Source organism: Fusarium venenatum (genome assembly GCF_020744135.1).
Source record: "Fusarium venenatum strain MPI-CAGE-CH-0201 chromosome Unknown EDB82scaffold_4, whole genome shotgun sequence".
In the NCBI taxonomy this organism is placed as follows: Eukaryota; Fungi; Ascomycota; class Sordariomycetes; order Hypocreales; family Nectriaceae; genus Fusarium; species Fusarium venenatum.
Window position 1 is genome coordinate 2,030,627 of NW_027072132.1, and position 24,662 is coordinate 2,055,288.

General features: G+C 48.2%; 8 protein-coding genes across 8 annotated transcripts; 4 read left to right on the forward strand and 4 right to left on the reverse strand.

The window, feature by feature from the left end:
* The first annotated feature begins 44 nt into the window (after positions 1–44).
* On the forward strand, positions 45–870 carry EDB82DRAFT_512776 (mitochondrial 54S ribosomal protein mL60). Its single transcript, XM_025737514.2, has 2 exons — positions 45–466; positions 526–870. Exons 1-2 carry the CDS (start codon positions 187–189, stop codon positions 576–578), a joined length of 333 nt encoding a protein of 110 aa, XP_025592367.1. The 5' UTR covers positions 45–186; the 3' UTR covers positions 579–870.
* Positions 871–1,724, reverse strand: EDB82DRAFT_512779 (uncharacterized protein). Its single transcript, XM_025737515.2, has 3 exons — positions 1,535–1,724; positions 1,386–1,483; positions 871–1,320 (listed from the first exon to the last, which is right to left on the reverse strand). Exons 1-3 carry the CDS (start codon positions 1,598–1,600, stop codon positions 963–965), a joined length of 522 nt encoding a protein of 173 aa, XP_025592368.1. The 5' UTR covers positions 1,601–1,724; the 3' UTR covers positions 871–962.
* A 336-nt stretch (positions 1,725–2,060) lies between these two features.
* Positions 2,061–4,785, forward strand: EDB82DRAFT_529206 (uncharacterized protein; the record flags this gene model as incomplete). Its single annotated transcript, XM_025737516.1, has 2 exons — positions 2,061–2,405; positions 2,458–4,785. 2 exons carry the CDS (start codon positions 2,061–2,063, stop codon positions 4,783–4,785), a joined length of 2,673 nt encoding a protein of 890 aa, XP_025592369.1.
* Positions 4,786–6,111: 1,326 nt separating this feature from the next.
* On the forward strand, positions 6,112–7,354 carry EDB82DRAFT_529207 (uncharacterized protein; the record flags this gene model as incomplete). Its single annotated transcript, XM_025737517.1, has 2 exons — positions 6,112–6,205; positions 6,273–7,354. The coding sequence occupies 2 exons, from the start codon at positions 6,112–6,114 to the stop codon at positions 7,352–7,354; spliced, it is 1,176 nt and encodes a 391-aa protein (XP_025592370.1).
* A 1,883-nt stretch (positions 7,355–9,237) lies between these two features.
* EDB82DRAFT_548089 (PrpF protein-domain-containing protein) lies at positions 9,238–12,885 on the reverse strand (the record flags this gene model as incomplete). The annotated part of the gene is made up of 6 exons (XM_065609519.1): positions 9,238–9,308; positions 9,369–9,603; positions 9,665–9,687; positions 9,960–10,200; positions 10,628–11,839; positions 12,295–12,885. 6 exons carry the CDS (start codon positions 12,883–12,885, stop codon positions 9,238–9,240), a joined length of 2,373 nt encoding a protein of 790 aa, XP_065463263.1.
* A 766-nt stretch (positions 12,886–13,651) lies between these two features.
* EDB82DRAFT_479842 (kinase-like domain-containing protein) lies at positions 13,652–16,431 on the reverse strand (the record flags this gene model as incomplete). Its single annotated transcript, XM_025737522.2, has 2 exons — positions 13,652–15,964; positions 16,024–16,431. The coding sequence occupies 2 exons, from the start codon at positions 16,429–16,431 to the stop codon at positions 13,652–13,654; spliced, it is 2,721 nt and encodes a 906-aa protein (XP_025592374.1).
* A 3,609-nt stretch (positions 16,432–20,040) lies between these two features.
* Positions 20,041–21,105, reverse strand: EDB82DRAFT_512798 (pyridoxal phosphate-dependent transferase). Its single transcript, XM_025737524.2, has 2 exons — positions 20,623–21,105; positions 20,041–20,565 (listed from the first exon to the last, which is right to left on the reverse strand). Exons 1-2 carry the CDS (start codon positions 20,839–20,841, stop codon positions 20,098–20,100), a joined length of 687 nt encoding a protein of 228 aa, XP_025592376.2. The 5' UTR covers positions 20,842–21,105; the 3' UTR covers positions 20,041–20,097.
* Positions 21,106–22,094: 989 nt separating this feature from the next.
* On the forward strand, positions 22,095–23,220 carry EDB82DRAFT_479844 (Prephenate dehydratase-domain-containing protein; the record flags this gene model as incomplete). The annotated part of the gene is made up of 3 exons (XM_025737525.1): positions 22,095–22,157; positions 22,229–22,289; positions 22,349–23,220. The coding sequence occupies 3 exons, from the start codon at positions 22,095–22,097 to the stop codon at positions 23,218–23,220; spliced, it is 996 nt and encodes a 331-aa protein (XP_025592377.1).
* Positions 23,221–24,662: the final 1,442 nt, after the last annotated feature.

Sequence of the window (24,662 nt, forward strand, 5' to 3'; positions counted from 1 at the left end):
TTTTCTGCTACCCAGTAGGCTGTCTCGTTATCTTTCGCTTAATGTAGCCAACCATTTCATGGTTCTGCGCTTAATCTCCCCGCGCGGCTGCAACAGCCGCCGTCTGTCGGAAAAAGTTGACGTTCATTCGACAATCACCTAAACCCTCTTCCGACTGTGCCTCCAAATCCGCAACAATCCTCCACGATGTTCGGCGCATTTCGCATCACGAACCCTTTATCTGGTGGCCTTCTCTGGAAGGTCCCATGGAGGCTGTCCAAGTTCCAGAAGCGCCGCCACCGACTTCGTCTCCGAGCCGTCGACGATGTTGTAGCAACCGTTGACGCTGCTCTCGCCAAGAAGGGACAGACTCTCGAGGCCCTTGACCGATGGAAGGCTGAGATGCCTACTGAGGCTGAAATGCTGCCAAAGGATAAATACACCATGTTTGACCGCAAGGCTAAGCGTTACCGCAAGGGTATTCACAGTATGTTCCTCCGTTCAGATCAACTTATTGTTTTCAGACCCATACTGATATTCCAATAGAGCTACCCAAGTGGACAAGAGTATCACAGCGAGTCAACCCCCCTGGTTACTAGAGAATCGATTTCACGAGGTCGAAGAAGCAGGACTACCGGGTCGAAGATCATATGGAGAACGGCGTATTCATCCCACAATGGGAATTACAAGCAGATCCATGTTGGGGTACATGTACAACACCTTTGTTTCAATTACGAATTGCGAGATAATGACAATATTTGCCAAAATACAACACAAAAGCTTTGGCTGCGGTCCTATATGAAAGTGAAGGGATAGATTAAGGATGCGCATTGGAACGGAAGACAAAGGAAAACATGCCACAAAGGCACATAGGTAGTAGGAATTGCAGGTCTTCTCAATTGATGAAGTCTTTCTGTTTTAAATTAAGGGTATCGAGTCCCAAATCTCGCTCCAGGGACAGCCTCTGCTTCTAATGCACCCGACTACTTTCCCTCAGCATACTCGTCTCGTTCCTCGGCCTGTATCGCCCTACCAATTCCTCCTCTGCCCTCGTCAAAGTCCTCGCGGTACTCGTCACGTACTTGACCGCCAGATTTGCCACGACCGTACTGGCGGCCCTCCTCAAAACCAGGGTCCAGATCGGTACGAATGATGCGTTCGTCGAGTTTTGTGCCACCGATGTACTTCAAACAATCAAGAGCGTCCTCGTGTGTGAAATACTCGACGAAGCAGAAACCGCAAGGCGTTTTGTTGAAACGATCGAGGCCCATGACGAGGCGCTTGATTTCGCCGCACTTTGCGAAAAGCTCGTAAACTTGTTCTTCGGTTGTGTAGAAAGACCTTTTGGTGGCACAAAAAGTTAGATTTTGACCATCGTTTCTGAACCTAGACTTGGGGAGACAAACAGGTTGCCAACATAGAGAGTTGTGGCATTGGCCAAAGGATCGACCTGGGGCTCTTGTGGTTGGTTGTTATCGTCATCGCGATCGCGTCTTCGCTTGTTCTAGCATTGTATTAGTAGACGGTTTTGAAGAGCGCGTAGGGGAGATCGTACGCGGTTCTGATAGTAGGCGCTGGGCCTATCAAGGCGCTCTACTGTGCTTCTAACGCCAGGTCGCATTGTGCCTTGTATTGATGGAGCGATCGATGTTTGGTTTTTATGAATCTCAAAGGTCCTTTGTCAAAAGATTGTTCATGCGACAAGTCTGCATATAAATCCTGAAGTGTTGAATGATCGTGATGATAGATGTTGGTGTAGCTCAAGCAGCCTTGCGCCGAGAGAGTGGGCCATATCTACAAATGTGGCGGTGCTAGTGGCTTTGTCTTGTGGTGCTGTGCTGCCGTGGTGACAAGCGCGTACCTGCCCGCCTAAACTTAGCACCTAAAGTTGACCTTCAGCGACGTATTTTGCGCCAGGCCTAGACCTTCAGCCTCGTTTATTTTCTTTGCCATTTCATATCGCGACTTACATTTGCATACACATATATTCTTTAAACCCGTAAACTTTCAGAACTCATACCACAAGCCTTTCAAATTGGAATCAAATACTAGCTAACGAATTTCGGCTTTGGTTACTTACCATGCCCAAGGTCAAGAGCTATTCGGCAGCTTGGCTGTCAGGCAATGCTCCCGGCCACCGTCTCTTTGAGCAATCGTCTGAACCTACCAAGTCTCGTGGGCTGGAGTCAAACTACTCCTCCAAGAAGAAGACTATTCCTGGCCCGCGCAGAACAATTGCTCATCGGGGCACTGAGGTATTTGCCGCTGTTGGTCGTGAAATTCGTTGGGGAGACCTTGCGTACTTGAAGGACGAATGGACGAACCGTCGTTCAAAGAGCAGATCGTCGCAAGGCGTCCGCATCAAGCGTGAAGACTCTACAGAGTCGTTTGACGATGACAATCTAGAAAACACTGCTGGGTTGAGGGTATGTTTGGATATTATGCTTTGCAAACGTATTACTAACTTGGTGTTGCAAGACGATCAAAACACCTGTCGCAGATGACATTCGACAACTTATCATTTCCCCGAACTCGGGCTTTTTGGCCATTCTCACTACACACACCATCCACATCTGCGTTCTACCAGATCCTTCACACCTCACCAGCGGTGACACCAGCCCTCTGAAGCCCAAGATCTTCACCCTTGGACCTACCACTCATGTTACGTCCCGATCACCCATCGCCTCAGCCCTATGGCATCCATTAGGAGTCAATGGTTCATGCATTGTCACGACTACCGCGGATGCTATTGTTCGTGTCTGGGAATTATCAACTACCGATCGATGGTCATTTGACACACCTAGTACGTCTGTCGACCTGAAGAAACTGGTGGATGCCACGAGCCTGGACCAAGATTTCTCTGCCTCGACAACAAATACCAACAAGGCCTTTTCTCCCGATTCGTTCGACATGGAGGTGGCTGCTGCAAGTTTCTCTACTAAAGGAGCGGGTGGCTGGAACTCAATGACTCTGTGGATCGCAATGAGAGAGGGGGATGTTTACGCCTTATGCCCTCTGCTTCCCCAGAAATGGGCACCTCCCCCAACACTGATCCCCTCCCTTTCAGTATCAATCGTCACTACAGTTGCCAGTATTGAAGACGACCCCGAGGTTAGCGAGCAGGACAAGCTGCTCGCTCAGCAACAATTAGAATGGATGGGCGAACTGGATGCTCAAGAGCCAGCAATCGTGGACGGGCCTATTGGAGACCCAATCACAGAAGTTTACACACGGCCGAGCCGTCCCGGTGCTATCCCTCGCCTGCAGGGCCCATTCGAGCTTCAATCGGACCCTGATACTGGTGATGAGCTGGATACTTCGGTCACTGATATGCTTGTGATTGGAAAAAAGACCGAGACTGAAGATCTCATGATGGGTGAGGAAGAGGATTTGGATATAGACGACGGAGATCAGGAGGGCCTGTCTCTCACTGTTGTCTGTTTGCTGTCAACGAGCGGTCAGGTTCGTGTATACCTTGATCTCGAAGGCGTTCAGGCTCAGTGGCTGCCCCCGAAGAACAAAAACAAGCTTGGCCGCCTCCTTGCTGAGGCCGATCCCCCTTCTCTCCTGTCCTTCCAGGCCATTGATACAATGAGCCCCGTAGAAGTCAACGAGGATAGCTGGCCAGTTTTCAGCTTCGACGTCGCATCTCGATACAGCTTTTTTGTCACCCATCATGCTGCTATCACATATGTATCACTCACCTCTTGGATCTTCCGACTTGAGAGTGAGCTGAATTCCGACTCTGAAGCAGGGGCTGATTTCAGAATTGGTCTGCTTGTCAACTCCCAAGCGATAAGGGACCGTATATACTCGCAACCTACCGCCGACATCGCCGTACCCTTGGCTGCGTGCAATGTTTTGCGAGACCCTGATGTCGGCTATTTCCTCCTCTCGGCAACCCCCTACGAGCCCATTGCTCTGACCTTCGATATGCCTGAAACTGATCTTGCGCCAATTCGCCAGGAAAGCCCTACCTATGAACGAGAAGCTAGCATGGTGCCATTGGAGTTTTACGAGCCTCGCCCTGTGTTCAACCCGTCGCATGCGTTTGACGAGGGTTCTGCCTTGCCTACTTTACTGGAGAGGCTCCGCACATCCCGGCACAAGACGATTGTGAACCAGGAAGTGAGACTCAGCCCGCTTACATTGCAAATCTTTACCGATGCGCACAAGGTCTTGGCGGACGAGACGTATCGCCTTGGCGTGGCTGCAGCAGAAGTTTTCCGCAAATGTGAACTGCTTCAGAGCGAACTCAAACAACAAGTTATGAAAGCCAATGAAGTAAAGGGAAGGATCGACACCATTCATGGACTGCACCGCGATGATGAGGCGGACGACGCTATGTATGTTAGGCGCATTGCAACAGCGAAAGATCGCCAGGGCCAGCTCGCAGAACGCTTGGAGAATCTGCGAAAGATCGTGGGCAAATCAACAACACGTGACTTGAGTGCCAAGGAACGTGCTTTTGTGGAGGAAGTTAAGTCGATGGAAGCAAGCATCGCAGCCCCCGATTACGCGGAGTTGGCTGCAGGCAAGGCGGCGCCGTCACCTGCACAGGCGAAGCAATTGTGGAAACGTCTGGAAGACATCAAACACTTGCAGGCGGATCTTGCAGCTGAGGTGGAGGCAATGAGCAAGGGAACAGGGGATACGGACGGGCCCGCTACACCATCGGCGGAGTTACGGATCCCACACGAGGTTCGCAGGGCAAAGATGCAACAAGTCCAAGGATTGCTGTCCAGAGAGACAGCCTTGGTGGAAGCCGTCACTGCGCGACTGGAACGACTCCAATCCGGCTTCTAAAGCCGATATATATGTACGATACCTACGACTCTGTGGAGTATAATAAGACTTGTTCTCGTTTGATTGTACGGTTCCTTCTCTCCATCCCTCGACAGTATTTTCTCTCTCTCTCTCTCTCTTTTTTCCCTTTCTTTTTTTGAGTCTATAGTTTCTTCAAGACAAGTGACATCAAAACCAATCATACTACTATAGGTATTACTAACTTCGAGTGAAGCAACAATAGAGGGGCAACTGGGGTAAAGATCGTCGCGGCAACATCCACGCACACTCATCTTCAGTGTCGGATGACGATGAAGCTAAAATATGTTATAGTTAAAAATGAATCTGTCACCTTACCTCAGCTTCCCTGTCGACCTTACTAGGCTGACAAGCCCCCGGTAGGTATCAGCATGATATTGCTTTGTTGAGTTGTGGCCGATAAGAGTGTGTGATTCTTGTGGTCCAATCATTCCAAAAGCAAGGCGAAGTGTAAAAACAACACTCAGGGTTAATTGACCATTTTCTATTGTGGCTACAAGATACTTGCTCTATGGCATGCTTGCTAATGCTTTATTCTACCTTCTATACTCTACAAATACCGAATGAAAACAAACTCTGAACAGAGAATACTGATTTGTCTCTGTGTGTTTTTCACAAAACAACTTGGAGGCAAACAAGGCAGCGGCCTTAGGGTACGGATGGATGCTTACAATACGATAGAAAGGAAGATCCTTGGTTAATCCACTGGCTGAAATGTTGCTTTAATGCAGCTGCAGGCTGGGTAGTCTATGTTTCATTACACTTAAGTGGCTGACCTGACGGGAATGCAAGTGCATAGTATCCGTACCTGAATCTGACTATTCGTCCCTAGGGGGATAGCATAGCCCTTTGGCTCATCTGCTTCCAGTGTGTCCTTTCTTTGACGACGCGTCTTCCCTTTGAGGTTCTAACAATATGTTTTGGGTACACGATTACGAATTGTCTGTTGCCAAACCGTGCCCAACTTACACAACAGGCTGGGTACGGCGAATGGCACTAGTACATCGTGGGTTTGCGCAACTCTTGCAAAACACAGTATGCCAAGTCTATATCTCGGTTAGGCATGCCTCCTACTCTGGGCAGAGACATGTACATATGCCCGCCTCGCTATTTGCGCTCCGGGATGTGCAATCACACTATCTATGGTGTGGATGATCCGGGAATCTTGGGGACACACCCTACCTCCGCCTCTTGTTATATATACATAAAGGTGTTGCACTTCCTCATTTGCGACAAGGTCGATATTTAACAAATCGTCAGCCTGGTTCAAAATCTTGAACGGCATTTTCTTAACGTCTTTCTTCATCAATGACCCTACTTCGTTCGGCTTGTCAGAATCCAGCACCTCCTACACAGTCAGACATGGCACCCCATCACCTAGATCTGGAGAGTCTCATCTTACGTATGTTCAATTTGTCCCTTTGAATCATCGTTATGGTTTTCCAGTTGACTGAGCTGATGTTCAATAGAGAATTGCCGTGCCTTCGTCGGGAGCTCAGATGCTGAGTTCGATGTTCTAACCCGGATCGACCCAAGTGAACAGTGGTATGCCTTCGTTCTAAAGACAGAAGGTGGAAAGCGTACCAAGATCTTGGAGAACAAGGCATCAAGACCCGAGAGAGCCATCGAATTGCTTCACGAGGCTTCGGCCCGTATGGTTGATCAATATGTAACCTGTCATGGCTATGATCTCCCCCCCAGTACCAGTTCCAAGACCGCAACTGGTATACGTGGTGGCGATCTGGTGAAACCAGATGTTATTGCCTGTGGTTCTTCTGACAGCGAGGCATTTGCGTCTGACTCTGACGATTCTGTACTTCCTCCTCGTCGGTGTCACCGTCGTGGGCATCGCAGTGGTCGAGGTGCAGGCGAAGCGACCAACACACGCATTGATCGAACGGAAACACAATCGGCCAGTGACAGCGACGAGGCAACCCATCGCCGTACTCCTCCGTGGGGGATGAGCGTTACCCAACGGCCAGCTATCCACATACCGAACCACCCTCTGGTATGGGGTCATCCGATGTCACTAGGTCCAGCACCAATGCCTTCTTCCATCCCAAGCGGTCGACCAGTTCCGGGGATGGTTCCCCCGCCCCCGGGCAGAACCATCCCTATTCCTCCTCACCCAGCGACTGGTAAGATGCATGCTGCACGTCTCAACATCAACTGGCCTGGTAATGGCAAGCGAAATATCCTTGCGAATGTCTCACCAACGGTCCAGTGCCTGCAACAAGTTGCAATAAATGAGGTGGTGATGCGCCCTCTGAATTCCTCTACGCCACCATGCCATCCTTTCTCCATCGGCCGTGGCAACAACAGTGTTCCTCCAGTCAGAGCCACAATCCGCCGTGTTACATTGGGAGAAGACGACACGTACGAGATGACGGCTTTTGGGAACGACCTGACGGCCTTGTTCCGCAGCACTTCGAACATCCCCAAGTTTGAGATTGAACTTATCACAGCAAATGCCGTCTCAACTTTCCCACCGATGCTGCCTCCACGCCCTACGTCGGCTGCTTCTTCACGCAGCAGCAGCATTGCGGACTAAGACGGGATGCTGTTTCTTCGCCAACAGGCACCAAGATTATGTGCCTCACAGTCTTTTCTGATTAGGTTGCATCAATAACATATGGACACGCCAACTAGGTACTTGGGGTATGTGTGCTGAACAGGGCTTTGGGCATTGGAGTTTAGGAAGTTAAAGGGATACCTGTAAGAAGCGTTTATGTTGAACTACTGGTGCACTATGTCTATGGCTAGAATACTTCTTATGTCTTGTCCCGATCAATATTTGATGCATGTACAAGGGCGGTGGTCCTTTTCAGATTGGTGGCCGTTCTAGGGGCGTTGGGATTCAATGGAAACAATCACGTATTCGTCAGACTTTGTGTGAAGCTTCAGTTTTCTCTGCGTGCTCAAATCGGATTACCCCTGATGCTTGCACCTGTTTAACTAAGTCATAGGTCTTGGTGGCTGCAACGGTAAGTGACATATCAGTAGGGATCTCCGTCCACAAATTGATGATTTACTGTCACCTTGAATTTGATAGGATATCACATACTCACAGGATCGAAACTAGGATCGAACGTTGGCCTCTTGGCTTACGCCTCACTTATTGGCACATGACAAGACAGTGGCGATGTTTCGAGCTGTTGACCACAATCAATGGCGGTTGGCAACGAGTATTCAAAGTTGGCTAAGATAAGACTTAGATACTGGAACTATAAGCCGGGGAGGTCCTCCGGATGAGGCTGTAAAAATGCATGGCTCATATATAAAGACGCTACAGGGATCATGGACAGGAGACAGGGATTAGGCTAGTGAATGAACGCTGATCTGCCATTGCTACTTTGACGATGTCACCAGATGGAAAAGTATCATGTATATCAATCTGTAAGTAGTAGTATGTGGAGTTGTGTACAGATTATACTCAAAATATGGCGAATTCGGTGTTGAAACGTGGAACGTAGAATACGGAACATCTACATGAAGCATGTGGGCAGTAGTTGCTAACCCTGTTCTTCACCGACCGGGCAGCAAGCACACGCATGCATACAGCGTCAAGCCCATCGGAATGCGGTGTGACTATCACTGTTACTATTTCCCATTTGGTGAACTCTGATGAATGTTTTCAACTCCAAGATGAAGCCTCAGAAAGCAAGCAGTTGCCCGATGTTGCCAGCCTCACGGCATATCAATGCGGACCAAGGAGTTTATATACTACGTTGAATGCATAGTGTTCGGTGTATCACATTGCCAACTTACTTGATTCAATTCCCCTGTCTAAGGCTCCCTATTCAACCCTCGGGGAGTACACGGCATTCAAGTACATGTTTGAGGCCTGCCATTCTTATTGTACCGTTGGGACGGCTCGCAGCATTCGGGACCCGGCAGTACGGTAAAGGATGGGCAATTGGGCATTAGAATGAGGCGAGAGACAAGACCTATATTGAGATATAGTAGCTATCCTCACGTCAGGGGTGTGAGGAATATGGATAAAGGATATCTATAGGATAGGGCGACATAGAGTTACTGAAAATAGGCGAGACCGACAGATCGTTGTAAGAAAGAAAGACTTACCATTAGCAGCCCAATAAAGATTGACAATGGCATGATGCACCACTTCAATGTCATGTCATGCTATATGTGACAGGGCGTACTAGCTTCCTATGTTGGTGATGAGCAGCAGCCGAGTATCGTTAATCATGGCATAAGTGGATGTAACGAGAATGCAATCGGCCAGAATCCACTATTGGAGACTCGCAGTTCTATGCCTCTGTCTACACTACCTTCGGTCGTGTTGGAGTACTCTACAGTGTATTGTTTCACTGCGCATTTGTATCTATCTTTACCGCCTCAAACCCGGGAGGAATCTCAAACCGTCAATACCCGCATTACTAGTTGGACTTTTCATCTTTTTCCAATCCCTAATTACCCCCTCTTCTTCTCTTCTAAGGTAGCAAAAGCCTTGGAAACCTGTGACCAACTATCATGTAACAGCACTAAAGGAGAGTCAGCACAGCACGCGGACTCTTACTCCAATGATTCATTTCGGCACTTACCAAGGGGCACGATGGCCCAAGGGAGGTTGAATCCCACGTAGTATACCCAAAAGTACAGCGTCTCCGGGCGACTGTACGCCACGCCATGCACTCTCGACTCGTTCCAGTTGGTCAAGTAATAAAGGGCTACACCGTACATATGTGCCGTGCATACAATGATTTGCACTACGTGGCGGCTGTGCCAGTCTTTTAAGATACCGAACACTGTGAGAAGAGAGAGAGGACCCCAGGCGAGCTGTATAGGCTGTGTAAGATGGCGAAGAAACAAGAGAACACGAGACAACCAGATAACTTACACATGTGATGGTTTCTACGCTGACTGTGAATATGTCATGGGTGAGATATCGAGAGTCTGAAAGCGTGTATTCTTTCCATAGCTGGGCAAAGAGCGTCGACATGCCAGGAAGTTGATGGCGATGTACGAGATAGTATCCTTGAACATGTCAGCAACCCGAAGCTGTATAGTGAGTGAGCGATCAGGCCCGGAATGGTCTCTACCTTCAAAAGCTACATGCAAAAAACCGCCTAAAGTCCAGAGACTGATCAGTAATTATTTCTTGTTTTGTCTGAATGCAGAAGTGTCTGACTTACACAAGGCAAACCAACCAACAGCGAACTGGTCGATAGGGCGTACTGGTTTTCGAGTACGAGTAGTCTGCCACACGGCGAATCCGACAACAGCACTAGCGATCGCTCCAAAAGTAAATATCAGTTCAAAGACTCCAGTACTGTTTGGGAGATAGCCTGGGATCACAGCATCCAACGGAAAGTATGGGTGCCCAGGCTCGGGTACAGAGTTGATGGGATCAGCCATTGCGTGACCTAGACTTGTCTACGGTATGCAAGTATAAATGAATGTGTAAACACGGAGTTGCCGAGCGCTACTATTGAGCGTGGTAATATGTAGTCCCTAATTGATTTGTAAATACAAGGTCGACTTAGGATGAGCATCGCGGTCAGACTTGGTGAGATGGTTTAATTAATCCACCAGATATCACGTGACGACCCTGAAGACATGCATGGTGTTTCTACGGCATGGAACAATACAAGTAGTTACTGTTCCTTAGTGATTCATTTATCTTAGTATAATGTTGTTTGTAAAAGCGATTACACAGAGAGTCAATGGTCGAGACCAGACTGTTGGCAATCAGCCACAGATAGAGGCACGATGCTAACTAATCTCCAAGGAAAACAACACAGTTGTAAAGAAATGCCAGTTAATTCCATAAATTACAAACAAATACATATCAATAATATACATCACCCTTCATTAGTATCCTCGCAGTCCTCAAAAGCTGTGCAGACTCAATCCTGTTATCACGAATCACAGTTCCAATATCAACCTTTCCACTAGGATGCCCGATAGTAACCGTATCCTTCGACTTTCCGTCAATAAGATCTGACGCAATTGTGCCCTTCAGCTGAGAAGCTGCCCCGAGACAGAGCGCAAGAGTCAATGGCACGGCCTTGTGTGCCTGACCCATCGACAAGGCGAGACATCGAATATCAACATCTGATGAGCCGCTTGAAGGAAACAACAGAACAATTTTGGGGACACTCTTGACTTTTGGATCAAGGCCCATGAGGCTAGCACCTGTTTGGCGTATCTCTTCCAGCCTATCTTTAAGTTCGGCATTTGATTCCACAAGAGCTGGTGTGAGGGATAGATGGTCAGCCAGTCCCAGGCTTTCGGTACTGATAAAGACGCCAGGATTTCCAACATCGACAAGAGATGCTTCGATTTTGGTTCCGTCACTTAACGTGAGAGTGTCCACTGCATTTCCTGTAGGGAGAGCCCTCCCAGTCTTTGCGCCAGCGGGATCATGGAAGCTCATGATAACCTTTGAGCCTGTGCCAGGGACACCATCCATTGCATAGTCTCCTTTGTGCGTGTATCGTAAGGGCGAGCCCTCGACACGAAACTTGGAGGACATTACTTTGTCGGTGTTAGTGTTGAGAAATCTCACCGTGGCCCATTGTGATCCATCTTGGTCCGTCTCGACGCTCTTTGACGATATCAAACCACTATCCCAGGCTACAGGGCCAACCAGCGAAGACATGTTTCCGCAATTACCAGCCATATCAAGACTTCCATCTTGAATTCCAACTTGCACAAAGGTAAAGTCCACGTCGACATTATCGCGAGAAGGCGGCCCGAGAATGACAATCTTTGAAGTTGACGAAATACCAGAACCCACACCATCGAGTTGCCGCACGTACGGGTCAGGCGAGCCCATTGCTGAAGGGAGGACTTGGTTCCATTGGGACTCGGGAGGGAGGTCCTTTCTTTGTATTACTAGGCCATTTGATGTTCCGCCACGGGCGAATAGCGCGGGAAAACTTGGTGGTGAGGTTGTCATGAGACGGGTTTGATGTGGGATGATTGGTAGTGATGATATTCTGGCTGAGCGGACGAGATGTCGAGACAAGAATGCGCGAGATGCCATGATATCTGACTCTTTCGGGAAACACTAATATTGAGATGAAAAATGCCACAAAGACAATTAAATACTATAAGTAGAATCAATGACTAGTAAGTAACATTGTGAGGTAGGTAAGTAGTCTTGATGATCAAGCTCGGAGATCCGAGACCTCGGTCCGTCCAGGGACATGTCTTAAATATTTAGTGGTCGATGCACTGTAATTTCCTTATGGGATGGATAGCTCAAAGACTCAATATCAGCACAACTTCAATTCCAATTTATAGATAGATATTCAGCAAGTTAACCTGTAGCTCTGCAATTTATTTGTTCGCTAGCTAAAAGAATCATATGTGCTGTCCTGATACCAGCATAAAAGCACTCAACTAGGTAAATCAAGCCGCCAAACTGAAATCAACAACATAACAAGCACCGAGCAAAAAACATTCTTCAAACAACAAAGAAAGACAATAGAAAATCCATCACTCCCAGAATCTCCTCATGACTCTATCCGCATAGTCTTCATCCAAGCCCCAGTTCTCGACCGCATCCTCGATACCGTCCTCCATCCTGTCAATGTACTCATCCCTTGGCACATCCTCATCCATCCTCATGTCATCAACGTAAATCAATGCTCTCAACGTGCTGTCTTCATCACTTGTTGCATTCGCCCACTTCACATCCACTTGGAACTTCTTGTAAGCCCATGGGACGCCTTCATGACCATCTAGCCTCTCTTCGTCCACGGACGGAACGAGGTAAAGCAGACCGTACACTCCATCCTCTTCATTCTCCTCCCTCTTTCCAGCCTTCTCTTTTCCCTTCACAGTGAGCTGTTTGTTGGATTCAGCGTCTGGCGTATCGTCATCCGAGTCGACGGGGAGTTGCACCACGTTCGCGTATCCGCGCGCATTGATGATCCATTTCCAGCCCTTGAGATATGCCAGACCGACGGGAGTAGAGCGTGGGCACCGCTGTCGCATCTGTTCGGTCGAGAGGTTGGAGCCGTAGGCAAAGTAGAGAACCTCGGAGACGTTCTCCTGCATTAGAGTCATGGTGCTGTCCTGCGACCGCTGGCTGTCTCCCTGTGAGCTCATGACTGCTGCAGTGTCTTGTGGTTCAACCCGTCTTTTATATATACTGTAAGCTGTCGTGATAGGTTGAGTAACTAATAACAAAGTGATAGGCTCTTCGCCGTTGACTCATAAATCAGCGTGAGCTTAGACGATGATAGCGTGAAGTCTTGTTATCCATGGCTAGCATCATGAATGGTCCGTTCGCCTAGTAGATATATCAAGTTGACGTCTTTGTTGGCGGCCTGACAATGGAACTTTGACTCACTAGACTAAGTCTGAGTCCTATGTGTGTTGCGAATAGGCAGCAAGGCGCTTAAGCCTTGCTCCGCCTCTTAACAACCTATACCACTAACGAACTATCCCCTACCAAATACAGTATATGTGAACAGAGGAAATGACAAAAGAGTAAATGAATCACATCCTAGGAATGGGACTTTGGCGCAATCCCTGATTTACGATTTCTTTGTGTTTTTGTTTGTGTCGACTCTGTCTGTATTTGTCTGTCTCTTTGCTCATATTACTTGGGCTCATCTCATCTACCAAACTCCTTTGTCCCTGATCTAACAAGGAAATGCTATCAAACCATCAAATCCCCAAATACAATCCTCTAGTAATGGCGAATTAAACATAACGAGCGAGTATGGTATCGCAAATCAAATCATTAGACGTAGCATAATATTTTATGCATTCTGTTTCTTTCAACCTATCCACAACCCTCCGTGGCGAATTACCAATCCTTCCTCTTGTCTCCGCCCATGCGAGGCTGTTAATCCTGTCCGAGTCCCGACTATGTGATAGGGATCAAGAAGGGGCTGAGTATCAGCTGGTCTGCGCTAGGACGTAGGTTGTGGTCAATTTCAAACGTTTGCGCAAGAAACTCTTTGGCTGCCTCGCTTGCGTGCTCAGGGATTGTAGGGGCCGCTTTCCCGCCCCCAATCTTGAAGATAGCCTGCAGCTGACTACAATCGGGGAATGGGTGACTACCAGTCATCATTTCCACCACCAAACATCCGAGCGACCAAATATCCGCTTTGCGAGTGTACGATGTTTGCTTCACTACTTCAGGAGCCATCCAGAAAACGGATCCTTGCAATGAAGGGCGGTGCTTGTTGTTGTTGGCGCCGTTCAGGATGTTGGAGGCCTCCAGCTTCTTGGAGATACCAAAATCAGAGATCTTGATAGTTCCCTTGTTGTCCACCAGAATGTTGGCGCCCTTGATATCACGGTGAATGATGTCCTGGTTGTGCAAGTACGAGAGACCCGTCAGAATCTGCCGCACAAAACTGCGCACTAGCGGTTCGGGAAGGGCGCCGTATGAGTTGAGTATCGTCTGGACTGAGCCACCAGGCACATACTCGAGAAAAATGTTAAGATAATCAGCTGTCGAACTGCAGCCAAGATACTGCACAATGTTGGGGTGACGAAGATCGCGAAGAAGACTTATTTCTCGCTTGAGTGCATCAATCATGCCCTTCTTACGATTGTCGTTTTGGCTGTTGGCTCCAGGCGCAGGTGTCTCGACCTGCTTCACGGCAAGGAGCTCGCCCGTAACGGCGTGCAAAGCCAGGTAGACGGAGCCGAATGACCCTTGACCGATGAGCGCACCCTTCATCCATTTGTCGTCGCCCCACGACTCTCCAGCCAAGAAGCTTTGTAGCTCCTCATCTACGTCGTCCCCGTCGTTGGTCAAAGCTTGCCGAATTTCCTGGAATGATCCAGAGCCTGTTGAGGTGTCGCCATCGTAGTAGCTTGTGGCTGTGGTGTTGCCTTCAGGGTCAGTGACACTGACAGGAGCTGAGTCGGAGCCGCTCTCGGTGAACGAGACATAAGACTTGCGGTCAGGCTCAAGTGACGATTCTTCTTGAAGCGTATCGAGAACTGACGAGGTGACCGAGTCGCGATTGTACGCGGCTTGAGGAACCCGGATATGTGAGTCTCGAGTTCTCACCTTGGCGAGTTGGGTGTTAGCATTGAGCCAGGAGTCCGCAATAGTGGGGATTGGAGGTGCATCTTGGATGCTGGAAGCAAAACTGAGGTTGCTGGCCACGCTGAGCCGGCTGTTGACCTTGCTCAAGCGAGTTGACCGTCGCATAGAAAGCCGGGCTGTGCGGTCAATATCCTCTCTAGTATGGTCGGGGAAGTAGGATGTAAGATCAGACGCAATCAACTCGCTGGGAGGTCGAAGACCTCCGAATTGTCGAAGCGCTCCTACACGTCGGGCTGGCGCCCTTGACTCTACTTCCGAGGCAGGACGCTCGAGGTCCTTGGCTGCATTGTGCAGGTTTCGCTCGCGATCCTGATATGAGATTGGCGACAACGGGGACTGAAGCTGGTCGTTCCACTTTTCCCCAAGCATCTTCTGAACCTTGAGTTGACTTCGCTTGTCCACCGTTTCGAGCGCTCGAGCATGTTTTTGCTGTTCCTCCTCCATGGCGATGGCCGCGGCGCGGTGCAGCTCTGCCTCGCCTGGCTCACCTGCGGGAACTCTCCGCAATATCAATCGGTTACGTTCTGGTCGTCGTTGGTCCTTGATAATGCGCCAGAGCTCCGTGTCGCCTAGTCGTCGGCATTGGCCTGGGTCAGGGTCGATGCCAGCCAGGACCCAGAAACAGTAGTTCCTTTCATGATCCTCCCGCAGAGCGAATTTGCGAAGAGTGACCCTCATGACCTCCTCGCAAGTATTGCATCCGGAAATCTTGACGACCTTCGTAACGCCGCCGGTCGATATAACGCGGATAACTTCTTGACCCTGTGGTAAGGCAGCCATCAGTGAACCGTCCATACTGGAGTTATTCCTGGTATGGGTCGTTACCAGACGGTTTGCCGGAAGATCCGGGTTTGTAGTTACAATCCTTTGCCCTTGAGCATTTACAGCAGGGCTGGAGGCATATGCTTTTCCTCGAGACCGCATATTCCGAACATCGGTGCCAGGCAGAGGAGAATTGGGCCTTGAAGATGTTTTGCCGTTGTCTAGAGCACCGTGCAAGTCTAGTTGTCTTGAATATCGCTTGTTAGATGATGCAGGAACGCCTCTCGACGAGTGCAATCGTGGCGAGTCGTTGGGTGCTGTGATCTGAATGTCGAGTCCGCCGAAGGAATCCTAAAAGAAGATTGTCAGTTTACGAAGTCGGTACATTTGGGGATTACTGTATGGCCTACCCGATTCCGCTTCTTCTCGTTGGCGTACGCTCTGGTTCTCAGCTTCTTAATGCTGAGAAAGAGGCGGACACGGTCGCCGACCTTTTCGACACCCATTTCTTTCAAGACATCCTTGTCCATTTCTAATAGGTTCTCGCCATTGATATGATTCTTTCGAAAGATCTTTTCGTATTCGCCGCATTTGACGGATCGCAGGTACTCGCACACTTGATCCTCGTCCCAGTTCTTGACGGATTCGGCTGGGTCGTTTTCGGTGAATTCGGACTCTGTTGGGCTACCATAAGCACCTGAAGAAGGCATCATGGGAGTTCTTCGGGGCGGAGGCATCGCAGGCTGAGATGCGACAGGAGTGTGAGAAGAGGAACCCATGCCTGCGGGGAAAGAAGTTTTTGAAGCTAACATGGCCATGGTGAAAAGGCAGGCAATCGTACGATCGTCCGTGAGAAGCTATCAAGTGCGTTTGTAAGTGGTGAAGTTTAGCGATGGTGGTTTTATCGCCAACAGGCGATGCCCGAGACACCAAGTCGAAATGGGATAACCCAGGCCCAGCTGAGTAGAGTCGGGTCGAGTCGAGTCGATCGATGGTGGCTCACTGATTGGAATGTGTGGAAAACGGCGGGTGAGCAAACGAGGGCTCGGGATTATTAGTGACGCACGCGCAGAAGTCAAGAAAAAAAGCAAAAGTTGCGATCAACGCGGAGCACTTCACAGGAATGAAAGTGAAGTGAAGAAACGTATACAGAGACCAGTTGCAGGCAGAGCTGGACGAGGGCGAGCCAAAGTGGTGAGGTGAGGATTGAAAGAGGGAAGAGAAAGTGACGATGCCCGGGCGGACAATGGAATACAAAGTATTGGCTTGGAGGGGAATGGGACGGTTTGGCAGCTAGAGCAGGGGACTGGCGGTGGTTACGGCGAAGGTACTGGGTAGTAGGTACCACCAAGACAGCGGGTACTTGGCTAGCGTGGGTTAGTAGGTGGCTTGCAGAAGCAGTAGACAAGTATCGGTTAAGCGTGCAGATACCTTTTCTTCTAGACGGACGGTGAAGTTATTAGGTAGGCTATTAGCCTGATTCAGGTTGGCCGACTTTTCCATCTATTGGTGGTGATTGTCACTGCGGAGAGGAGAAGGAAGATGAGGAGGCCCTGGAGCTGGCCCATCGCCCCTTGTCAAAGCCATCATGCTACAGGGAACAACCGATCAATCAATGCTCGAATAGCAACTCCACTACGAATAACACGATCTCCAGACCCAATTGAGAAAAGAAAGCGAATACCACGCTCATTGTTAGGGGTCAGTTCAAGCGATCTGATCACGGTGGGCTGATGAAGAAATTCGATATTGGAGGCCCAGAACATAGATAGTCTACATATAAACATACGGTAAGAAGGGAGTGTTCACATGCAGTGCTGATGGGTAACCGCGAAGAATTCTGTTTAGTTTATGGGCTCTACTCTTTCCTTTTTTTACTGATATGCAAGTTTCAGAACCGTCCCCACTCGTGAGCAGACCAAACATTTGCTTACTCTCTCCATCTCTTTCCAATAACTATCATAATAAAAGATGCGACTCATGAACAGGAAGCACAAAGACGGGACGGACAGCGACATTCAACTGACATATTCTACCTGTGTACTAAAGTACAGTACGCAGCATGCCCTGAAGCATCTCTTTCTTCAGTGTGTGATAACTGTCGTGTCAGGCCATGAAACAAAGTAAGCCTAGACCCTGGATGCTGGAATCTGGGCGGGCGGCTATAAGTTCGAATGATAGGTCAAGGCCTGATCCCTGATGAAACAGACCGTGTTTCGACCGGTGACCACTTTGGGAGGATGACGCTGTTCGAGTTAAAAGAGCGCATTCAAGCATTTTATGTAGCTATTTCCCCAAGGCATGATATGCCAACATGATAGGATAGCTAATCATGTGTGCTCTGACTTGTCTGACACGACATTAGTTAACAAACAACGTGTTCCCAAGACATTCTGCAACAATACAAGATAAGAATGTTGAATTGCTAGTGGCTGAATACTGCCTAATAAATACCAACTAATGAAACCGTGCACTCATAGCTCAGCTCAGCTCAGCTCAGCTCAGCTCTCTCTCTCTCTCTTCTCATCAGCTGTCTTTTCACCTTTGTCCACATGATAAAGAAAAGAATTCTAATTTCGGATGTGTTTTTCTTTTACTTCCGTACCAACGTCCATGACCAAAATAAGTCAATATTCTCCTGTCTACTATCCAAAGTACCTACATCTCAACTGCTATGATCTTCACGTGTATGCATGTACATTTCATCATGTCTATGCCGAGCTGTTCCTTTGATCTCCCTTTCTCACCTCAATACCAATCATTCATCCAACTTGAAACCTCCTGAAATGTTAATCGCTGAGGAAGTTAATGCTTCAAGCGTCTGGATAAAGTCACTGTTTCGGTTGCCGAGGCCGCCCATCCCCCTGATACCATGCTGCCGGTTAATGAGGCTCGCTCGTCGTAACTCGCCTCGTCATCTTATCTGCTTGTTTCGTCCCAAAACCTTGCGCTGCTGATCGGGAAGTGGATGGCCGTAAAACAATCATCTACCTAAAACTAGCATTGCTCTCTATACGTGCCCGTATTATGGTATAGGGTCATTGCTGAAGAGTGGGCTCAATCACTCTGCTAGTCCCATGGACCAGAAGCAAACCATGAATGAAATACAGCCAGAAATAGCTTCTAGAAGATGCCTGATACATTCGCATTGATCACTCACTGACTGCTTCATCTGATCGATCTTGATTTCTCATGCTAATACACACGCTAGGTACTGGTTAGCAAGTACTAAGGATGTGTTGCTCGCTTTGACCACCATCACTATGCATCGACAACTTGCTTAATATCGGGACTTTCGTATGGCATCTTGCCATAATAAGTGACTATCTTGATCTTATGGTACTTATTGACGAGTGCTCCTCGTAATCACTCTCTCTGACCGACTGACTCACTGCGCATTTTCCAGGCTGGTCAATGCCACGCCAAACATAATATCGGCGATGCCACGCGAGAAACAAAACTTAACGTTTAGATCGAATTCTTTGTTTGAACTTGCCGCGTTATGTTTCCGTAAGTATTAATAGATTCAAGTGGGCATCTCAGTCAACTCCATCACGCATCTAAGTAGCGGATCATACTTACCCGTGGTGATCTACTCTTCAAAGGTGTATGTGCCGCTAAAGATCTTTAGATCAACCTGGGAATGTGTGTTTAAAATTGCTAAAACATACACATAAGACGTAAGGCAGTTGCTATATAAATAGTGAAACCGACTATTCGTGCAATGAAGCCTGCGGTTTGATCATTATGCTGTTAGTCCCAACTGGACGCCAACGACCGCATTTAACTTCTTTACATTATATCATGAACATGCCGCGTCTACATCGAGTTTGTTACAAACCTGAAATATAGTTCATCATGCCTTTCACGTCGTTCGATCGCATCATCAAAAGTGAGGCTCAAAGCTAAGGCCTTCCGATTGTGGACTCGGGAGCTTCTGATCGAGACGGTTCATCACAATACGACAGTGCACTATGCCCATCGGAATCCGGCAAATCATGCTTGTTAATAATTCACAGACAAATTCAAATCAGTAATATTCACCGCTCGATTGTGCCGCGAAGTTGTTCCCAGGCGATCTGCGTCTCGGCTATCTCACAGACCCTGCATCCTAGTCCGGGTAACGAGCTGAGATATACTTATAGGAAACATTCAATATATGGACAGCCCAGCTAACAATGCATCTATCATATCCGTAATACAATATTCCAAGATTGAACTGTCATCATCTATTGCACGGAGCTTTGAAGAAGCTCAAGGATTGGTTCACCGTAGTGTATCTAAGCGGGAGGACAATCCTTGAGCCGATCATATTGAAGTCTCTAGGTGCATGCATGGGTCGAAAATCACTTTTGGTATTCTGTAATTATTTCACTTGGGTGATACTGATCCGACGTATATATGATAGCGGCATATGGAATACTATACGGATGCTATGTCAGGCGGCATCTGGAATCATGTGCATGGATGTATATCTATATCTATCACTCCAATACCACTTTTGCTTCGGTTACATCTGTATTTTTCTTTTGAACACTCACTACCTTGGAGACAACAGCCTGGATTGCTGTCTGGAGAATACCAACCATCCTCTCCAATTCTGACTCAGTCACCACATAAGGCGGAGACATTATGACATGGTCAACATGCACATCTCCTATTTGACCCAGGTTCCCCAATATGTTCAATCCCAGATCTAGCGACTTGTCCACGATTCTGTGACAGAGTCTCATGCTGGCTGGAAAGTGCGTCTTACTCTGACGATCCTGGACGAACTCGAAAGCCCAGAATAGACCTCGTCCACGAATGTCCCCGACAGTGTCCAGCGGTCCAATATGATCCTTCAGCAAACGCTCCAGCACTGCGCCCATTTTCTGGACACTTGTTAGTATATGCTCATCTCTTATGATCCTTTGAACCTCAAGAGCCGCGGCGCAAGCCACTGGGTAAGCCTGTTGATTTTGCGATTGTTAATTATGTGTTACTCTGCATCTATAACTGAAGCATACCTGGAATGTGTGACCATGAGCTAGCCCTCCTGACCCTTCAGCGATAGCGTCAAAGATCTTGCTGCGCAGTGATACACCTGGTAATGGAATGAAGCCTCCGCTCAGAGTTTTACCTATCATCTTGATGTCGGGTCCAGAGATACCTTCTTGCTCCCAGGCATGCATTGTACCGGTTTTCCCCATGCCACGCATGATCTTCACAACGTCAGCTGGTAACATTGGAGCTGCTGAGCACGGTTTAAGCGGCTTACTTCGTCCAAGATCAAAAGAACGTCATAATCATCACAAACTTGTCGAACGGCCTTCCAATATTCAGTTACAGCAGGGACACAGTCCAGAGTTGTTCCGCTGATGGTCTCCGCTACTATAGCAGGAGTGCACACCCTAACGGCAAGCCTAAGACTTTCTGGTAATATTAATTGGGGGACATCGAACTTGAGACTTGACAGAATCCAAACTTTGTATTATCATTGGTATGGGAACCTAGATATTTAAAGATGTGTCAATTTTAGTAATTGGTTTTTGTATACCTACCCTAGACTACCTATTTTGAGCAACAAGGGGAAGAAGAAGCCAAACATTCGTAATGTAGGAACGTCGAGTGCATGGAACAAAAAAAGTGCATGTACATATCTAGGTACCTGCGAGTATTTGCTGTCTCTTATTGAGATGTGATTTTGTCACTATGAGTACCATATCATGACTGCGGCGCGTTCGTTACGTTCATCATGATATATGGATTACCGGTGGGTGGAGTGAAGTACTAGGGCACCAGAAAAATTGGTCGCTGGAGACATATGAGACGAAATTAGTAGGTCAGTTTAAGCGATTTAGGGTCTACAATTAACTAATTTATTTTTGCAGCCTAAAGCTCAGAAGCCAGGCAACGTTTCTGCTGCCCATCTAGTAGCCAAGTAGCGATCTCGGACTCCAAACCGACATCGCAGTGACCAAAGGACCCCGCATATCTCAAGTATCTCACTATCTGTCTTACACCACTTTTGCACTTGAACATATTAGCAATATACCTCCAAGCCGGGATTTTTCTCATGGAATACATCCCCGTTACAATCACGACAACTTATTGTTCGGCCATTTGGCGGGTTTTCACGATTTTCAAAGTCTCATATTGAGATTCTTCATCGCTCTTCAGCTAAGAGTCATAGTAGGTAAAGCTCAAAGAAGCAACCTTATTCTCACACAATATAAAGCACTACAACTGCAAGACCTGCTCAGCACCATTCTTCTTCCTTGTTCGGTCATGACTGAACCCAATCCGAGCATAATACAATTCTAACAGACATCAAAGTATCCGATCATTCGGCACGTGCAGAAACAACGGTCACAGTTGAAAATAAAAGACCAAGGAATCATCGGGAAGGCGCCGGTATCTATTACCTCTTTCAACTCAATCTTTCAGCTTCAATACCTAGTCCCAACCAGCTCGGCGGCACCGACCACAACTTAGAACCATGACCAGCCAACGCAAGCCCCTTGTCAGCTTCCTTGGCCCAGTCGCCTCCTACACCCATCAGGTGAGAGATCAAAACCCTTTGCCCCCTCCGTGGCAAGTTAGCCAATACAGTATGGACTGACTTGGCTGTAGGCTGTTCGTCAGGCCTTTTCTGAAGACGCCTGGGAATTCCGACCTGCCGTCACCATAGATGGTGAGTGAGAAACTGGCTTTAGCCGGCGACAAACCTATTCTAAATTTTTTGTGTCATAGACGTATTTGATCAAGTTCAGAATGGCCAGGTACAGGCTGGTGTCGTGCCCTTTGAAAACTCAACAAATGGTTCAGTAGTTTTCACCCTAGACAACCTGGCCGACAGAGCCAATCGTTACCCGGACATTACTGTCGACGGCGAAACATATGTGGATGTTCACCATTGCCTTGTTGGCCACAAGAGCACCGCACCTGTTGTGGAAGAGGCTGCTGAAGGGTCCGGCACTTGCACACCCACAGCGACAGACCCGTCACCTTCTAGACCGAGGTCCAAACCCTTGTCCAGCTTGAAGCATATTCAGCGGCTATACTCCCACCCCCAAGCGTTTGGTCAATGTACAGCTTTCATTTCCACCTACCTCAAGGGCGTTGAGATTTTCGAAGTTAGTTCGACCAGCAAGGCAGCCGAAATTGTAAGCAAGGACACTACAGGTACCTGGGCTGCGATTTCTAGTGAGCTCGCTGGTGAACTCCATGGTCTTGATTTCCTGAGCAAATCAATTGAGGACCGGGAGGATAACACCACCCGATTCTTGGTGATCGGGACTAACGCTGCGGGCCCGAGAGACCTGGAAAAGACCAAACAAGCAGTAGCCCAGAAAGGGAGCAAGTCACTTGTCTCTTTCACGGTACCTCACACATCGCCTGGAGCTTTGGCAGACGCGCTGAGCTGTTTTAGGGAATTTGACCTCAACCTGACAAGCATAAACAGTCGACCAAGCCTTGTTCAACCATTTCAATACATATTTTTCGTCGAATTCGAAGGCCACAAGCACGACGACCCGGAAGGGCGTGTTAAGGGTGCATTGGAAAAGATCAGTCGCGTTGCTGAGAGTTGGAGGTGGCTTGGTAGCTGGGAGAGATATGTATAAAGCAAAGCAATGCAATACAATATCCAAATGTTATTCACCCTCATGGTATTGGAAACTGGCCGCTACGAGCACTAGAGACGAAATTAGTAGGTCAGTTTATGCTCCTTAGATCAGATTTCTTAGGTTGTTTATTTTCGTAATGTTAGGCTAAGAGGCCGAATTTTCTGCGACCCGGTAGAATGGTTACGATTTTTCGTATTCATACTCTGACAAATTGTCTCTCTGTACGAAGGAAGATCATCGTAGCATGATAAATGGAAGTGAGAATGAACTCCCCGATGATATAAAGACAGTGCTCGGGCTGTGAACTCCCCGTTTTCTAGCGGGGTTGGCAGGTGGGTAACGATAGATTGAAATTTTAGAGGGGCATGCCTCAGGGTATCAGAAAAGTTGTGCTTGGGGTATGAGGTACGAAATTAGCAGGCCACTTTATGCCACTGAGACTATGATCTTAGGTCATTTGTTTTTGTATCTCAAAGCCGAGAGGTTATCTTTTCTGGTATACTAAGCATGGCATTTGTATTTGATTAGCTGGTTCTGGCTGTCAGGGTTCAAGAATAATACTGAGGTATTTCTGTCAACCATGATGTATCAGTGTCGATTTTCTTGTGACCCACCTGGTTGGCCACATGTCTAATGTCGCCCTGGCAGGTCCCTTCAGTGCTGTACCTACCTAAAGCTTCTATTTTAAGGAGTCAACCGTTGGTACATGGAGTGAAGATCATGTTTTTCTGGCTCTACTCACGCACGACACGATTGGCCATCCCACACCCAACATGCTTCTCATCAAACCGGAATAACAGCCGCTTATCAACGTCTGCACCTCACCTCACACTTACGTCTTCAACAAGGCCATGCCATGCTTGAGTGCCCTCTGCCAAGGTCTACCTCCACAGAGATGCGACTCAATCCCCCACTAGTCTGAGGGTAGTGAACCTTTTGCCAATGCTGTTTATGGTAGGGAATCCCATTCGGGAACTTGCAGGACATAATTCACAGCAGCGGAAAAAGACTTGCGCTCTTAGGGCCGATAGGATTGGCTTGAATCGGGCTGGACCAGGACTCGTGGGGTCTTCCGGACACATTGACCCTTGAGCACGCTTCGCAAAGTCGGCAAAGGGCAGGGATGAGACGCCGATGGTCCGAAAGGGCCTTGCGCGATTATGGGATTGTGGGATGGACGCAGAAAGCATCAATAAGAGGCGAGAAAATCCACCAACTTGGAGGCATATCTCGTCCTAGTTGCTGCAGCGGAGACCACTATCAATTATCATGACGTACACACGGCATGCACGACACTCCCCCGAGACCACTAAAAGGTCAGCGTTGGGCCACACGTCTGGGATCAGGGTGGGAAGCTCTAACCAAGTTGGCCGTTAGCCTACGGACCATCGCTTCAACGTTAAAAATCGGGCGATGGTCCGGAAGCTCTCCAGCAAACT

What these genes read in the sequence shown, in the direction of transcription:
- EDB82DRAFT_512779 (XM_025737515.2), bottom strand. Translation starts at nt 1,600, where the DNA reads ATGCGACCTGGCGTTAGAAGCACAGTAGAGCGCCTTGATAGGCCCAGC. An exon ending in GCGCCTACTATCAGAACCGC is followed by an intron (nt 1,484 to 1,534) that starts GTACGATCTCCC and finishes ATACAATGCTAG; the next exon opens with AACAAGCGAAGACGCGATCG. An exon ending in ACTCTCTATGTTGGCAACCT is followed by an intron (nt 1,321 to 1,385) that starts GTTTGTCTCCCC and finishes TGCCACCAAAAG; the next exon opens with GTCTTTCTACACAACCGAAG.
- EDB82DRAFT_512798 (XM_025737524.2), bottom strand. Translation starts at nt 20,841, where the DNA reads ATGTTACCAGCTGACGTTGTGAAGATCATGCGTGGCATGGGGAAAACC. An exon ending in CTCATGGTCACACATTCCAG is followed by an intron (nt 20,566 to 20,622) that starts GTATGCTTCAGT and finishes CAAAATCAACAG; the next exon opens with GCTTACCCAGTGGCTTGCGC.
- EDB82DRAFT_512776 (XM_025737514.2), top strand. Translation starts at nt 187, where the DNA reads ATGTTCGGCGCATTTCGCATCACGAACCCTTTATCTGGTGGCCTTCTC. An exon ending in TTACCGCAAGGGTATTCACA is followed by an intron (nt 467 to 525) that starts GTATGTTCCTCC and finishes ATATTCCAATAG; the next exon opens with AGCTACCCAAGTGGACAAGA.